The sequence below is a fragment of the Natator depressus genome, chromosome 4 (assembly GCF_965152275.1).
Source record: "Natator depressus isolate rNatDep1 chromosome 4, rNatDep2.hap1, whole genome shotgun sequence".
NCBI lineage: Eukaryota > Metazoa > Chordata > Testudines > Cheloniidae > Natator > Natator depressus.
In genome coordinates this window covers 69,330,731-69,348,353 of record NC_134237.1, presented here as the reverse complement: position 1 = coordinate 69,348,353, position 17,623 = coordinate 69,330,731, and the positions used below count along the sequence as shown (strand labels likewise).

General features: G+C 38.0%; 1 protein-coding gene across 1 annotated transcript in view; it reads left to right on the top strand.

The window, feature by feature from the left end:
- The first annotated feature begins 2 nt into the window (after positions 1-2).
- The window catches only part of SH3RF1 (SH3 domain containing ring finger 1), a 157,272-nt gene continuing 139,651 nt past the window's right edge, over positions 3-17,623 (top strand). Inside the window, exons 1-2 of the mRNA XM_074951138.1 lie at positions 3-139; positions 2,368-2,854. Coding sequence (XP_074807239.1) covers positions 2,468-2,854 — 387 coding nt within the window. The 5' untranslated portion in view covers positions 3-139; positions 2,368-2,467. The remainder of the gene's footprint in view (positions 140-2,367; positions 2,855-17,623) is intronic.

Here is a 17,623-nt window from a genome sequence, read left to right as displayed (position 1 = left end):
GTGCCGCCCCCCGCGTCAGCCCCGCTCGGCGAGGGGGTGAGGAGGAGGCTCCTTGGTGCCGCGTCGGGAGAGAGACAAGCGGGGAGAGCGCGGCGGCGGCTCCTCCCGGGAACAAAGAGGGGAGCGCGGCAGCGAAATGGTGAGTGACGGTGCCTCTGTCCCGCTCGCCGCCGCGAGAGGGTCCGGATCGGAGGGGCCCGGCTGTCGGCGGCGCAGCCGAGCCCAGCTCCCTGCAGGGCTCCCAAGAGGGGGCGGAGAGGGCCCTGCGGAGCCCCCAGGTGGTGTGACAGCCTCTCCCTCTGTGACAGCAGCCCCAGGGACCGTCACCCCCCCCCCCCCGAGTCCGTGTCACCCCCTCCCCAGAGGGGGTGCGGTGCGTCCCCCCGAGTCCGTGTCTCACACACCCCTTCCCCAGACCCTGGTGGAGTACTGTCTCTTAGGGACCGTGTGACCCCCCCCTTTCCAGGTGTGAGTACAGTTTCATCCCACTAGGACTGTGTCACCTCCTTCCTAGACAGGGATACGGAGCCTCCCCCAGAGATGGTGTCATTTCCCTCCCATAGGGACACTATGTCCCCCACCAACCCTGTCACACCCATATACCCCAGACAGTGATATGGTGCCACTCATGCACCCCCCCATACATGGATACAATATCACTCCTCCTGAAAGAAGGTATCACCTCCCCCCGCAACTGTGATACATCGCCACAGTCCCACGCCCTCAGAGACAGGAGACAGTGTACCCCCCATCTGCAGGCAATGATATATTCCCCCAAGTGTGTCCTTCCTCCACAGAAAGAATGTCACCTGCCAAGAGTGTCTCTCCCCCCCCCCCACCCGCACAGGGTATGTCACCTCTGCTCCCCACTGTGTGTCCTCCCCCATATATGGAACGGAAATACACATGCACAAATATGTGCCAAATATATAGTGCTCGTGCCAAATATATATGTGTAATAAAATATATTTTATCTCTGTAAATATCTAAGTAACTATAAGTTTAATAACAAAATCCAGAGAATAAGTTATTAATGTTGTATGTGCAGATGTATGTAATATATCCTACACCCATATGTCTTATGAAAAGTGAATGTTCTCCAGGCTTGAAAGTAATTTTTAACTCTGTTTCTGAGACAGATTGTGTGTGTCCGTTTTGTGTCTCTCTTTCTCCCTCTAGCCTCACAGTGAACTCTAGAGAAGCCCCATGTACATAATAAAAATCTATATTATGTGTCTAGTAGTATTACACCAAACAGCTGTGTTTCTTAGCATCAGGTACTGGAAGCTTTCTGTGACCAGCTAGCCACTCAGAAGTCTGGGGGGAGGGGAGGGGAAGGGAGGGAGAGAGAGAGAGAGTGTGTATATGTATGTAGTGGTGAAGGATTATGAGTGAAATAAGTGCTTTTCTTGTTGAGTGTCCTTGATGTGACTTCCCAGCAGCTTCCTGTTACTGGCTACATTGCATTCATGTTCTACTACCAGTATTCCAGCACTCAATATACTATAAAATGATTTTGGTAATAGTTTTGTGGTACTACTTAGATATAATACCAGCACTGCAATCTATCATTTTATCAACTTCTTCAGTAAACTTAAAAGCTTGTGAATTAGTGTGTCTGTTTTCAAAACTGATATGATAAAACAAACAAACAAAAACACCTTTGTCTTTTGCTTCTCAAAAACTTGACAAATTAGATTTTTTTTAGCTCATTCTAGACTTGGATCTGACCCTGCTAGTGACTCTCTCTGATAGTGGACCCTTTAGTCCTATAGAACAGCTTGCAAATTCAGGGTCTTATTTTTATTCTCTTTTGTTTGTTTTAATTATGGAAAGGACAGACCTGTCTAATATGAAACAAATTGTAAGAAATATCAATTTGTCTATTAATTGTGTTTTCCACCGTCATTTATTGATCTATCCTACAAGGACAAACTTATTAAACTCTAAAATGATTTAAGAATATTGAAGATAGTTAGCAGTTAAAAGCAGACAGAACTGCAGTTTAAAACCTTAATTGTTACTCTTGATCACCATGCTTGAGCTAAGTAGCTCGCTAATGCAGATAAGATTGCCATTAGGATGACCAGAGATAATTCTCTGTTGTTATTGCCTTTCATAAATTGTTCATATTTACAGAAAACCTTTAGCTATATGTTTTAAATTGTTATTAAACATTTATCTACAAAATGAATATCTGTAGTGATTTGTCTTAAATTAGACTGGAGATCTTTTAATTTCTGATGTTGCTTAGTGCAGGAATCTTGTCAGAGGAAATACTTATGTGGACTCATTTTTAAAAAGCTAATTATTTTTTGCAGATTATTAATGCTTTGTTTTTTTTCTTTGTTTTCTAAACAATTTCAGAGCAAAGTCTGAAGAGGCATGGATGTAACATGAGTCCCTTTACGTACTCAGAATAGATATGAATTTTGCAAAAGTTTATTTTTTGGTAAATTAAATAAAAATGGATGAATCGGCTTTGTTGGATCTGTTGGAGTGTCCTGTTTGCTTAGAACGTCTTGATGCTTCTGCAAAAGTCTTGCCTTGCCAACATACATTTTGCAAACGTTGTTTGCTGGGCATTGTGAGTTCTCGAAATGAGCTTCGTTGCCCAGAATGTAGGACTTTAGTTGATTGCAGTGTTGATGAACTTCCCAGCAATATTCTACTGGTTAGACTACTGGATGGCATCAAGCAAAGGCCCTGGAAACCTGGGACTGGTGGTGGGACTAGTTGCACAAATGCATTAAGAGCCCAGAGCAGCACTGTCGCTAGCTGTGGTTCAAAAGACCCACAGAGCTCACAAGGTGGACAGCAGCAAAGAGTACAAGCACGGAGTCCCCCTGTTAGGGTAAGTATCCACTATAAATGATAAGCCATACCTACAGGTAGCAGTTTGTTTTGTTTTGTTGTTGCAATTACATCTCTTTCTAGACTGTTTCAGAACATTTGAATAATAACATTTGTTGCTTCAGGGGTTAAAGAAGGGCAATCAAAAGTGTCATCTGCAAAAGCAAAATAGTATCTGTTCATTCCCAGTTATGATTTAAACCAATTTTTCTGTATAACAAAAACTTTGAGCTACTGTTGCTAGAACATTTCTAGGGAAAATGTCAATATTTATCACTTTCTTATATTATAATACCCTTGGCTGTATTTATATTGGTAGTTACTGACTGCTGGGGAGAATGTTTGTAGCCAAAAGGTAGGATGCATTTTTCTGTTTAAAACTTTTAATTGTTGAATTTAAAATAGTTCGGGGGAAGAAAACCAGCACAGGACCTTAATATTCCCATTGACACTAAGGAGGAAGCTAAATACCTTGAACAAGACAGTTGGTATGAATTGATTGGTTGTATAATGAACAATTATTCAGTCTTGCTAAGAATATTTTTTAAATTGTTTGCCACTTGTTAACTCTAACACTAGAAATTGATTTTATTCTAGGTGGTTCTATGTTCTCTTGATTTTTCTGAAAGAACAAGTATTGCAATCAGATTTCCATAAATTTCCCATAATGGTGGTTAAGCACTTACGGGGAAATTCTTGCCTCATTGAAGTCAATGGGGATTTTGCCATTGACTTTAGTGGAGCTAGAATTTCACCTCTATTTAAGAACCCTAGAATTGGTGGTGTTTGATCATTTCTCTCTACTTTTTCACTTTTTGTTTTTAAAAGGGCACATTTTATAACCATCTTTCGTAAATTGTTCCATCACTTAATGGGTTGGCTAATTCCTTTTGATTTTTTTCTTTCATTTTTTTACTTTTGATTAGTACCATAAGGATCATATATATTCATGCAAGTTTTCTGTTTAGTTTTCAATAAAGTAGATTAGCTAAAGTTCAATTATTAGGAAGTGTTGTATTATCAGTGAATACATGGAAAATTCTCTTGATTATTGTATTTCATATCTCTGTATGATGTTGATATTTGAACTTGTTTTGTATGTATGAAACCCATGCACTGAGAATTGAGCTTATTGGCTCGTACCTCTGCTTCTGTTTCTTCTTGGGATTCATTCAACTTGTAGAATCTTTCATGCCTTATACTCAAAACTTCAGTAGCTTGATTTATTATGATTTCTTCTAGAATCAGAAATTGAGATCATTTTCTGAGCTGACTTGACCCACCTTTGTTTTATCTAGTGACAGACCAGATTAGCTTCTTTTAAAAGGTTTTGCTGCACATTTAATGAAACTTATACATGTAGAGCTTCTGGGTATGAATTAAAATTGGCTTAATGATTTAAGTGCTTTACCTGTTTGAAGAAAGCATTGTATTTTGAGAAATGGCCTGATGAAGTTGAAGAAAGGGATGTAAGTATTAGTTTTAGAGCGCTATTTTTTACCTCAGGTAAATCATCTATATATTTAGGTTTTTTTTGAGGCTAAGGAATCAATGACTTGCACTGAATAACTTAAATAATTACTGCTTTCCTGAATTACTTGTATTTCTCAGATGCCACTTAGGTACCTCACATACGTCAAACTGTGTTGAGAATATAAAATGTATGGATTCTTCCACCAGGTTTTATATTTTGGCCTTTATATTCTAATATTCACTCTACGATTTTCTTTAAAATTTAAAAAAGTAATTTGTCATGTCATTTTCTGTAAAGTGTCTCATGACTTGGATGGAGTATGTCAGTAATAAGTGTAGATATTGATAGGGTAAAGAATCCAAAAGGGTACAGCAATTTTTGTGTTTAAAAACTGAACTTTGTGAAGAAATAATAGCAGTTACAAAAAGGCCCTCAATCTCTCCCAGAACCCCAAAGCAATTTCACATTAACTGCAGCAGCTACCAAAAATCTTCAACTGCAAAAATACAAAATACCAGTAATAATTTCAGTACGTCTTACCCTTTAGACCTTTCTAAACACATACATTTTTAAAAAGGTAATAATTTTTATAAAGTAAGAGATTTATATTTCATCAATATGCTGTGAACTTATTCAAGTGCTCTTCGTAACTTCTCAGCTTTATGGGAAAGTTAATATTGAATATTCCCTTTTGAATTCTTCTCTAGGTTTAAATGTACTACAGTATCCTGAAAAAAGGAAAGGAGTTCTTGTGGCACCTTACAGACTAACCAATTTATTTGAGCATAAGCTTTCGTGAGCTACAGCTCACCTCATCGGATGCATCCGATGAAGTGAGCTGTAGCTCACGAAAGCTTATGCTCAAATAAATTTGTTAGTCTGTAAGGTGCCACAAATACTTCTTTTCTTTTTGCGAATACAGACTAAGACGGCTGCTACTCTGAAACCTACAGTATCCTGATGTGCAACATTTGTGTTTCCATGTTGTGCAGAGCAGAAACTGATAACATAGGGAATGTTGCATCAGTTTATTAGTTATGTTATACCATGTGCCACTAGAATTATGGCCATGTGGTTCCCTCATGTAGTTAACTGACATTGAATGAACATTAACAGCAGACTTGAACATTTACAATATGCTGTACACATCTTTTTCCAGGGAGCTAAGGTTGCCTGCTTGACATAATATAGACATTTCTGTTTTATCTTTGGCGTGGGGGTGGGGAAGGGTGACCCACAACCATTCACCCATTCTGGCCTGTCGAGACTCTTTGGTGGAGGGGAGAAACATGAAAATCAGGTGCTTGTTTTGTGAAGGGAGCAGCTATCTAACTTCTTTATCGAAAGAATGAACAAAAGTAGAGTGAGAAAGCTCAGAAAATCTATCAACAAAAATAGGAAACAGTAATTTATGTTGCTTCAGTGTTAAGCTGAATGCAGCAGTTGTGTTAAGAACTGTAAAATAGGGGTGGCTGCGCTACAAATGTATCAGAAGGCTTCTTTACTGGAATTGGGTGTAGAAGAGTTTCAAGATGAGTGGCAGAATCCGTAGATTTGTTGAGCTATTAAATTTTTCTAAAGGGGAACTAATAAACAAATGTTGCTCTTAAATTAAATGAAGTGAATGTAGGTGAGAGTTAAATATTCTGCTTGCACCTGAAGGAAATATTAAACCAATACATGCCCTTTCGGAAGATGTTTTATTTTTCAGAAAAGGTTAATACATCATGCACTGTTGCATTAATTCCTGAACTGTGTCAGTAGCTGTGGAATTGCTAGCCCTTTTATTACACAATGCTGTGTACTGTGTTCTTTCTGTGTGTATGGACACATTGTGCAATATGCAAAAAAAACATGTACTGAGCTTCTACAAGATTCAGGATATGAACATAATTTTGAGAACAGGTGTAGATTGTTAAGTCTATCAGCAGTTGAAGTTAGTTTTCATTTACAAGAATCTGAAACTGGCTTTTATAGCAGCAGTTGGGAAGGACTGGAGGTGTTTCAGGGAATATAAACCCTTTAAAAACATTTTTTCACTTTGTATAATTTTAAAATTCTTCCTTGAATTTTTGTATGCATAATACATATGTATACACACTCCTTTCTTCATTTTCCAAGGTATTTCTATTTTAACCATTTTCCTGGTAGAGACTATAGCCTTAGCTAAAGTTTGTTGTTGTTTTTCCACTATATCGTATCACATGCCTGTGAGTAACATTTACCCTGTAGCCAACATAAAAGGTAGTGTTTATTTGAAAATGGATGGGCATGTGCATGGCAGTCTGGGAACACTGGTCTTTGTATTCTCCATATTGTGGGACACGGAACATTCTGAAAACTAGTAGGAAATGAAAATGCTGCTGTTGTTGGGAGATCTGGTAGTGATCTCCTATATTTAGTTGCCTGTAGTGTTCTGTTCTTAGGGATTTTTTTTTTTTACATGTCTGACGTCACAGTTATTTGCAGCAGCTCTTTGAATTTCACCAGCAATAAAGCTCTTAGATGCAGAAGTACCTGTGTTTGTCCCATTCAGTTTCATTCAGATTTAGCTGAGCTATAAAGTATTAAACCCTATCATTTCCATTCTCTTGTGTTCTTCAGGAAAATTTTGGTAGCAAGCTAAAATAATAATGAACACAAACATTCTGAAGAGCTGGGCCCAGACCATTGTCAAAGCATCAGCAGCACATGCTACACTGAGAATGCCTTGGAGCTGCAAGGGAGGGAGGAGAGTAAGGAAAGGATCTCCCTCCCAACTACACTCTCTGGGAATGGCACATGGCCCCGCATCCCCATTTCACCCTCTGGGGGCATCACATAGTGAGGGAGCCCTTCACTTTCTGGGAGGTCGGGAGGAAAGTCTCAGGGTGCAAGTTGCAAGCAGTACATGACACCATCAAACCAAACACCCCTCCTTCCTGGATAACAGCTTCCTTATTCCGCCAGCTAATATAATTAGTCCTGTGCAGGGTGGATTTAATTTAAATCAAATTGATTTAAATCACTAGTCAGGAAGACTTGATTTAATCATTAATTTCTACATAAAAGTGCATTCTTGGTGGTTGTTATGACCTTAATACATATTCTTCACAACTCAGAGATAGATGTAGGTTTCGTTTTTAGAAGGTAGAGACTAGACATTTTTAAAGTAATTTATTTTGAAAACTTTTCAGATTAGTTTTACAACTATATCAGAGAATGAATGATTGTTTGGTTATTTCATTTACCAAAGGTAATTGAAGCTGATATTTATGACATCATTGGGAGGTGAACAATCTCCAATTCAACAGGTTAATCATTAATATTTGGAGGATTTTCTTTCCATGCTGTATTAGGAGGAGAACATCACCAAACAAACATTTAAATTGTTTTATTTAACTAAAACAACAACGTTGTGTATTCTGGATTTTTTCTTCAACAGCAAACATATAATATTTTAATAAAACAAGCATATGAATTTTTGAATTTAGGTAAACATTCAAGTTTTTTAAAATCAGGTTTGTTTTCGTTAACTATTTTAGTTAAAAACAATTTTAAATGAAATATTAAAAAAAAAAACAACCAAAATTAAATCGACTGTGTCAGCCAGGTCAACATGAGAAACTTAAAATATTGGCTTCTGCAGCCTACTTTGTTTTTCTTTTCCAGATTATGAACAAACAGGAAAATGAAGGTCAAAATAACTATCTTTCCTGCTTTTTCAGGTCCCAAACGATTTCTCAATTTGGAATGAGTTAGTCCAAAGGAAAAAATATTCTTTCTACACTGGCAGAAGAAGCTACGGCTGTTAAAAGTGCGATTATCACTTCAACTGTCTCTAAATCCAAGTGCTTAAGTGACTTCTACCAGTTCACTGGTGTGACGTTCTTAAAGCATCACCAGCAAACATATATTTCTTGAGTGGTGCTTATTCCCAAACTGAGTCTCTCTTATAGCCTGCTGCCATTATAGGTTTTCCATTCTAGTGAGAGAATGGTATGGTAGATCTCAAATCAATGAAGGCATTTCTGGAATATGCAGCTCAGTTTCACTTTGGTTCTACTGCCTGTCCCTCTCCTCTCACATTTATCCCAGACTACTTCTCCTTGTCCAGATCTATTCAGCCCCCAGCAATCTTCTATTCTCCTGTGGGTCTTCCTGCTCTCCCTCTGCACAAACCAGGTGTCCCTTACCTAAGGTCTTGGTCTTCTTAGCTGACCGCAGCACTTCTCCAAACTCTCCTCTGCTTCCCTCCAAACTGCTCTCTGCTCCAACACCAATCCACTCTGTTTCAACTCCTCCTCTTGTCTGATGGAAGCAGGGGTTTTTTATCAGGTGACTGGCTTCCGGTGCTTTAATTAATTAAACTATAGCAAACTTTCTTCCCTCTACAGGGAATAAGGCTCCCTTCTAACACTCTCCTGCTGCCCTCTGGCCATGCTGTATCACAATAATATAATTTGTTTTTGCCTTTTTCTTTTAAACAGAATGTCCTAGGAAATCACATTAAAAGAATGTTATTTAGGTGGCAAAGTGCTTGAAATTTAGGAAATGCCAGATTTTTGGTCGTTCATGCAACATTAATCCCCTTGCCCCCACCCCCCCCCAGCACACATGCATTATGATAATCTTCAATTGCAAGATCATATACAATTTTTCCACAGGACACTTGCTTCATTCAGTACAGATTTTGGTCCCACAAGGGGACAGAGTTTAGGTTACAAAGGCAACCATAAATTTGGTATTTCCTAACTTTTGAGTGTGTGATTTTTCAGCCTAAATAATTGGGGTCTTTATAGTGTGTGTGTGTGTGTGTGTTTTAGAGTGTGTGGGGTGTGTGATGGGGTTAGGGACAAAGTTGCAGTGTGTCCCAACTTACAGTTTAAAGGAGGCTTAGACAGATGCACATAAACATTCAGAAATGAAAATTACACAACATTTGACACGATTATGTTGACCAATATATGCTTACTTTTCTTTCTCACATGGTCTTAAAAAGAGTAAAACCACTATATTTCTCTTAAGGTTGCTTGTTAGGTATTTATGAATTCTGAAATTGAGTGAGGTAACATTTTAACTGTTTCTATGTAGCAATTCTTTGTCATGTTTTATTTGATTATACTTCAGTGACAGTGGTATCTGTAGCAGGCAAATGAACTGTCTCTTGTGTTGTCACTGTGTGTTTTCTAAATAACTAAGCAAAGGAGGAGGAGGGGAAAATGCTCTTTAAGCTATGCCAGTGGACTGGCATTCAGAACTTCTAGATTAAATTCCTTGGTCTGCCACATACTTCCTTTATAACCTTGCACTCAGGTTTCTTTGTGCCTCTTTTTCTCATTTGTAAATAGGAATGATAATGCTTCTATTGTCCAACTCATTGTTTAGTTTGGTCTGCTATGTGGGGCAGGGATTGTGTCTTACTTTCCAGATTGGGGCCACCAGGCACTAGGTTAGTAAACACAGTTCACACTTTCAGTGTTCAGATTAAATTTCAGTGTAATTTACAGATTGCTTCAGAGAGATGTTCACAGTACATTTTCAGTGCCAAGGATTGTCCTGTGGCTTGTGTTAAATCATTGGAGGGATTTCACATTGGTTTTGGACAATTAATAGTAAATTAGATAAATAGCTCAGCAAGGGAGAGGCAGACATTTTTTTTTTAATCTTTAAAAGCTACTATATTTTTTGGCTTGAGAAATTTGTCTGACTGCAATACTTAGTGTGATAGATTTTTTTTTAAATGAATAAAGAAAAAATATATATTATGAATGCTACTGCTAATACAGAAAGGTTTTATTCATATATTTTGACTCTTGATAGCAAACTTTAACTGCCTGCTAGTCTTAATTAGTACTTTCTTGTTCAAACAGAATAATTAGTGTTACTCAATCATTTAGAAGACAGTTAAGTTTTGAAGTAATTTTTTAGCATAACTTCACAATGCAGGTTATTTTGTTTGAAAATAACATGCTGTGTACGTGATATTCAAAAACATTACATCTCCTTTGTTGTTGATAAATTGTTTTTTTCTGGATATCATTGGAAAGACTCGGTTGCCTGAACAAGCATATCTCACTGGCTGTCTTATTCATTGTCTTAGTATTTCTCTATCTCTCAAGACAATATCAAGAGCTTCTGTGAAACAGGAAATAGACATGACATGAAATAGTATTTTTGGTAAAAGCAAGTGTGGTTACTGCTCTGTTCAAAAAGTTTTGATTATTCAGAAAAAAAGTGTCACTATCAAAAAGATTTAAAAGTTATACTTTAAACATATCCATGAAAGAGACATTTGTAAAAAATAAACTCTGTTTTTTTGCTTATTACCATAGAATTAAAATACCTGGATTGACAAGAGACTGGTAAAATACCAGTTAGTCATGTAATTGAGTGAGTTATTTTATGTGTGGTGTGTAGCTTTTGTTTGGTACCTCTTATTTCTAAATGTATATAGCTGTAGGAGCAGTGGCAGAAGCAGCCAAAGCAGGGACTGCTGCATTGGGGATGGGGGAGAAAAGTGGAGCCTACCCAATGCCATCTATGCCACCACACCCAGAGTTGTGCAAGAGAGACCCCCCACCCCAACAAACACACTCTGGGTCCTGGGTGGTCCCTCAACCCTTACCCCCATGTGGCCTTGGGAAAAAAACTGCAGAGAGGAACTATCCAGAAACTCCACCTCTTTAAGAGAAGCTGCAGAAGCAGCCAAAGCAGAGACCTTCAGACATTCAGAAAACTTTCTACAGTTTTGACTGAACTTTCTTTGCCCTGTGCTGATTGGTTGTTTGTATTAACTCTTTATTGTATTCACTTTAGCTTTACTCTTAACTTGCCCCCCTTACACTTTTCTTCCCTGCCCTGTCCCCTTCATCCCCTTCCTTTCAGTGTCCCCCTCTCTCTTCACTTTTCATTTAGTTTTATCCCCTCCTAACTAAACCCACCAAAATAAATAGATTTAAAAAATCATAGAAATAACATGAAGGTTGCTGCCATCATGTTGTTCAATCTGTTATATGTTCTTTTTTTCTACCTTGTGTTTCTTGTCTATTCAGACTGTAAGCTCTTGGGAAAGTTACTGTTTGCTCGTCTGTGTTTGTACAGATCCTTATACAATGGGGACCCATTTTTGTTTGGTCCTTTTGCACTACTACAATAAACATTATTAATAATTAATAAAATAAGCAGAGTGTTTTTGTTTCTTGGAGTTTCAGTAGATGGATATGGGAGCCTCCCAGTAAAATTTATAGGGTGGTGTCAACTGTTGTATGGATGAAAAGCACTGTATAGAGTTAACGTTATTTAATATTTTTGTATTGCATATTTTGTTTCTTCATCCTGTTCAAAACCATTCTTTTTTTTTTTTATGCCTGACTTTCTCTTCATGGGGAAACCTATCCTGTGTGACAAGATGTGAATGTCTCAAAATAGTTATTGGTTAACTTTTCTTATGAGGTTTCTAGGAGCTTTGGAATTATCCAGTCCAATTATCAGAATATACTAAGCTCTAGAGGGTGAAGGTCTGATTATTGTAGAGTGTGAAAAATACAATGGCCACTCACCCATCTACCTCAAGCAACTTGTGACTGCAGCACTCATGGTTTTCTATTATCAGAAGTTAAATTATTGTGGAAATGTATGTTCATACTTTTAGCAGTACTAAAGAAAACCTATTCTTGTTTAAGTCACAGGTTCTTAGCTTTAGATCAACTGTTTATATCTGCAAAAAACAGATATTTGTGTAGTCTGAAAATTGCAACAGAATACATCTCGCAAGTGCTTCCAAAATGGCCATAAGACTTCTTTCACATGGTACATTGCTAATGTTTGAAAGGGTGCTCTGACTATATCTAATCAGCTGAAAGGTTGAATATGACTTTAAAATATGAAAACGGGTTTATTTTGATATGAGCTCTTACTTGGTGTGTGTTTGTCTGCCCTTTGCACCTTATAAATGTGCGTGATTCTTTAGACTCTAAAGTTTAGAGAGTTCACATACAACATACCACATTCATTACTCATGTAGATATGCGAAGTGCAGTTTTATAATCTCCAATACAGAAATTTTTGTTATGCATAAATACATTTTGATAAAATATCATAATTTGAAGAATATTTAGAAATAAATAGATGTGCCTTTCTCTCTTTGAAGTCACCTACATTTTTAATCTGCTGCTAAAAAGAAAAACAAACCAAGCCTAAAACAGTAAAAATTTCCACTGGACTGCATATACCTGAAGCATTCAAGAGCAATGGAGCAGTTTTCTGTACAGATGGTGTTCTTTTGTAAGATAAACCACCTTTGTTCCATGTCACTGACTCATTTCTTACAGGTGAGGTCACTTTGCTCTGGGTATGTTGTTCCTTTTTATAAAAGGGAAATGGATGCTGCACCCTTCGCATTCCATTTCTCACAGTCCCCAAAAGAAGTTTAAAATGTGCATTAAAAGCTTTTTCAATAATTAAAGGCATTTTTTTGCAGATTCTGTGAACCATAAATTCACAGAAATTCTCTGTTTCGGACCAAAAAACCCCTATTCAATACTACAAGACTTCCAAATTGTTTAAATAAAGGAAAGGAAACTGGTCGTCTTGTTTGAGCATAGATGTAAGAAATAAATATTGAATAATTTGAAACAACAGCTGCCAGTTATTCCTCACCAATATACTAACTTGACTGTTTAAGTGCACACATTATAAGATACATTGTCCTATTTATATCTGGTGTAGAAAAACTGAAAAGTTGAGACAGTTTTAGATTTTTTTTAATCAAGGAAGTCGAAGGATAAAAGTGTGAGGGAGTAGCCGTGTTAGTCTGTATCCACAAAAACAACAAGGAGTCCAGTGGCACCTTAAAGACTAACAGATTTATTTGAGCATAAGCTTTCGTGGGTAAAAACCTCACTTCTTCAGTTGCATGGAGTGAAAGGTACAGCTGAAAGATAAAAGGTATTCAAAGAATATCAGATGAGTATCTAACTTGGCATAAGTAGGGCATATCTGTTCTAGAAGCTTATTTTAAATAAACACAGTTAGGATATGGTAATATGGTTTTGAAGTAGATGTAGCTTTTACACTGGATCTTTGAGTTTACGAATAATAAAATAAAATCAATTTCATCTGGTGGGCATCTCTCTCTCTCTCTCTTTCAACATTTAAATAAAAACTTCATACTATTGCATGCCCTTCTTTTTCTTTTCTTTCCACATACAAACAATTGGGTGATAGGTCTTTAGAGGAATCTGTGAATCCCTATCCATACTAGCACAGTTAAGCCATTTAAAAAAACCCTTTTTAACTTAAAGCAAGCTTTAAATGCGTAACCTTATTAAGTTAACAAGCCTTTAGCCATGCTATAATGTTGTGCTATAGGAAAAGATGTTGACTCTGTAGACTGCCTTCTGGAAGTCTTTATGGTGATTTTTTCTTAAAATTTATCATTTTAACAGTGATAGCAATGGTGGAAGTTGTTGGATAGACAAGGTATCAGTGGTTTTGTAGTGTTTAATCCTCTTTAGAGGAAGTCTAGATGACACAATGTGTAAAAATGCTGGCAGTCACTAGTACCTTTTCCACACTACAGCTCCCACCAGAGCTACTTCTCATGGTGCTGGAATCGGGGAAAATGTTAATGAGAAGGTTAGTGTAGATGAGGGGTTAAGGTTAGTACCTGACCATTGACTCAGCATGTTGTTAAGGATTATTGTGCTACAGAAAGATGAAAGACCTGAAACCTAGGATCTGTAGCCTAATCTGTAGTTTTAAGGTTAACTTTTATTTAGTATGCAGTGATCTGAGAATGTTCAGCCCCAGATCGGCTACAATATAAGGTTGTCATTAGAATGTGGACCTTGAGTAGCACACAAGAAACAATTCAGTGCTTTTATTAGCAGTTTCATTTACAAGACTAACAAGTTAACTTTAACTATAATTTAGCATTTTGTTAACAAGACAAACACAATCATGCACACTGCAATATAGCAAATCAGAGAGAGAGAGAGAATATAGAATGTCCGGTACTTGGATTACTCAGATCATCCCTTGGGGAAACTCCGAAGTAGGAGGTTGATGAAGTCTCAAATGTTAGTAGGTGGTCATCATTGTGCTGTGTCTCACAGCACACAGGGTGGGTAACATCTTTTATAATGTGTTACACTGATGTCCCCTGTATCTTATACATATTAATGAGGTTTTCAGACCCTTTCTCCTTATCTGAACTTCCACACTCTGCTTTTATTGAGCTCCCCCAATGTCTGTAGGTTAATTATTTACATCCAATTTATTAGCATTTACATCAAATATTTGCCATGGTATTTGTGTGGTTAATATCTATAATTTTGGTTATACTTATTCCCTAAGTTTATCCTAAAATACCAGTAATCTTTATTTGTGGTTTCACCCTTCATACCAATCAACTTTCCTATGAATGGGATTAATTTTGTGACTTGCTGTCACTCACCTGTTAGTTCTTTATGTCAAACTAGGACTTAGTTATGCTAAGCAACCTATCATACTTGCTTTTGGCCTGCTATTTGTCACTTACATCACTTTTCTTACTCTAATCTAATCTAATTATCCCTTTAGTGATCGTAATTGGTCAGATCTGTAGCCTTGCATATAGATACATGTATATTTATGTGCATGGCTACAGATCTGACCAATTGTGCTCACTAAAGGGGCACACTCAGATCAGATTTTGTCCAAAATGTAGGTTCTTTAGAAATAAAATTTTGCAAAACCTAATAGTGAAAACATTATTCAAAATAAGGAATGGAGTCTCCTAGCCAACCAGGGCTGGTAAAAAGTTACTTGTGCATATTGCTATGTGGGAGGTCAGCATCAGCAAGAAATCTAAGGGTACTCCCGGACTATGGACTGAATTGACCAATTGTGGGTGGGTATTTTCAGTCAAACATGGTTGAATTTGTATTTATGGATTAGATTACCAAGAGATAATGTGTAGTTGGGGAAGAGAAAGGGACCAAGGACAGAGCCCTGCAGAACCTCCACAGAAAGTTGGGGGCAGGGTTTGAGGAGGGTCCTCTACATGGCATGCTAATGGAGCAGTTACAGAGGGGGAAGAGGAGAAGCAGAAGACAGTGTCATGGAAGCCAAGGAAGGACAAGATTTCAAGAAGAGAGCATCTTCGGCAGTGTCGAAGGTGGCCAACTGGTGAAGGAGGAAGAAGATGGAGAACTGGTTCAGAGATCTGGCTAGAATAGGTCATTAAAGACTTTGGCGAAAATGGTTTCAAGGTAGTGCAAGGAGCAGAAGCTGGATTGGAGAAGGTCTAGGATGCAATTAGAGAAGAACTGCAGACAGCAACTGTAAACAACACATTCAATGAGCTTAAAGATGACAGGGAGAAAGGAGATGGGTGGTAGTTGAAGAGGCAAGTGTGGTGAAGGATGGGTATTTTTAATATGGAAGAGATGAAAACATGTTTGTGTAGTACCAGAGGAAAGTAAGAGGTTAAGGAAAAGGATAAGTGTGTACATGAGAGAGATCAGGAGATAGGATGGGATCATTGGGGCAATTGGCGGGGTTAGAAGAGGAGAGCAATCAAGAAACTTCTGCATCTATGACAAGATGGGAGAAGGAGAGAGTTGTAGGAGGTAGAGGGGGAAGGTCACATTATATTTTGACAATTTTCTCTTGGCAGAAACTGGTGGGATCCTGCGCAGGCGGGACAGAGGAGCATTGGAGGAGTGAGTTAAGATGTGGTGGAAAAAAGAGGTGGTGGAAAAGTGGAATTAAAAGGTGGTGGGACTGTGGAGATAGAATTCAGTTGAGTTAGTTATTTAGCTAGGTATACTGCAGAACTGAAGTATGAGAGAATTAATTTGTAGTGGAGGAAGTCAGCCTCGTCAGGGGATTTTCACCAGAGATGCTCTTGCAGAGTGAAAGCAGGAATGGAGGAAGCCTATGTTGGGAGTGAGCCAAGGCTAAGTGTTGGTACGATGGACCTTGTGGTGGGAGAGAAAAGAGTTAAGGGCTCAGAAGAGTGAAGCATGAAGAGAATCAACAACCATATTGGTGGAAGAAATGGAGGAGAGGGCTGAGAGCAAACAAAGTTATCAATGCTGATGGGTTATCAGTCTTGGAAAGGTAGAGTTACTGCAGGGGAGGTGGAGGGGCTGATGAGCAATGCTGAAAATGATCTGGTTACAGTTGGAGAGGGAGAACTCAGCAACAGAGAGAAAGAGGGAGAAATGCTTGGTGAAGACCAAGTCAAATGAACTTTGTGGTGATTGGAAGTATTGAACCAGGGCTGCAGGTTAAGTGAAGAGGTGAGGGCAAGGAATCTGGCAGATAAGGGGCTGGATGCATCATCAACATGGAGGTGAGATCACCAAGGATTAGTGTAGGCGACTGCAAGAAGAAGAGAGCCAGGAATCAAAATCTTATAGGAAGGCTGAAGGGGCAGAGTTAGGTGGATGGTAGATTACAACAATATGGGTTAACTCTAATTAACTTATACTCAAATGACTAGCTAGATTCCACCTGTATGTTTAATTATGTGCAGTATTCTTCCTGTTTTAAAATATTGTATACTATTCAGTGTACTTTTAAACCTCTGCATTTCACTTCAGAGGAAGGTGAAGACTTCTTTATGCAGGTGTATACGGATTAATTCATTTAATTCTCTAAAGTGCTTTGAAATTCTTTGCTGAAAGGTGTTACGAAAATGTAAACTACTATTCAAAAACATTTTTATAACTCTTACAGAAGCCATAGGTTATGTTCTAGTTAGATTTCCTCTAAAAAGCAGCTCAAATGTACTTTGTTTAATGTATAGACTGAAGACACAATACAATGTACTTCTAGGCACCTTGGCGTTGCTTGCATTAACTTGGATTTTATTATTATGAAAAGGATACCCAAAGAAGTGAGGAAAACATGCATTAAATGATGACCCTAGCTTTGTAGCATTTTCTAGCATCCTTCTTCCACATTATCTTGAATCAGTCTTTCTTTCTTTCAGGTCACTTTGCACTCTGCAGTGGCCATACAAAGATGGAAACATTCCTAATGGCTTACTGGAGAGAGTCACAACTTTAGAGAATGTACATTTGAATCTAGCCCTACATAAAAATAAAAGGGAGGTTGTGGCCTAGGTTCTCTACGCATACTTGCAGGAATATTTTTACTGCATTTCCAGTTTAGCTCACTGCAGCTCAACTTTCTATGAAACACTGTGTGGGGGAGCTGTCTTTCAAGGATTAAATTTCCCAGGAATGTGTTTTGTACAACTCCATACACTTTAGGGATGTAAATATCATTTAAAAACTTAACTGTTTAAACGATAAGGAGTAC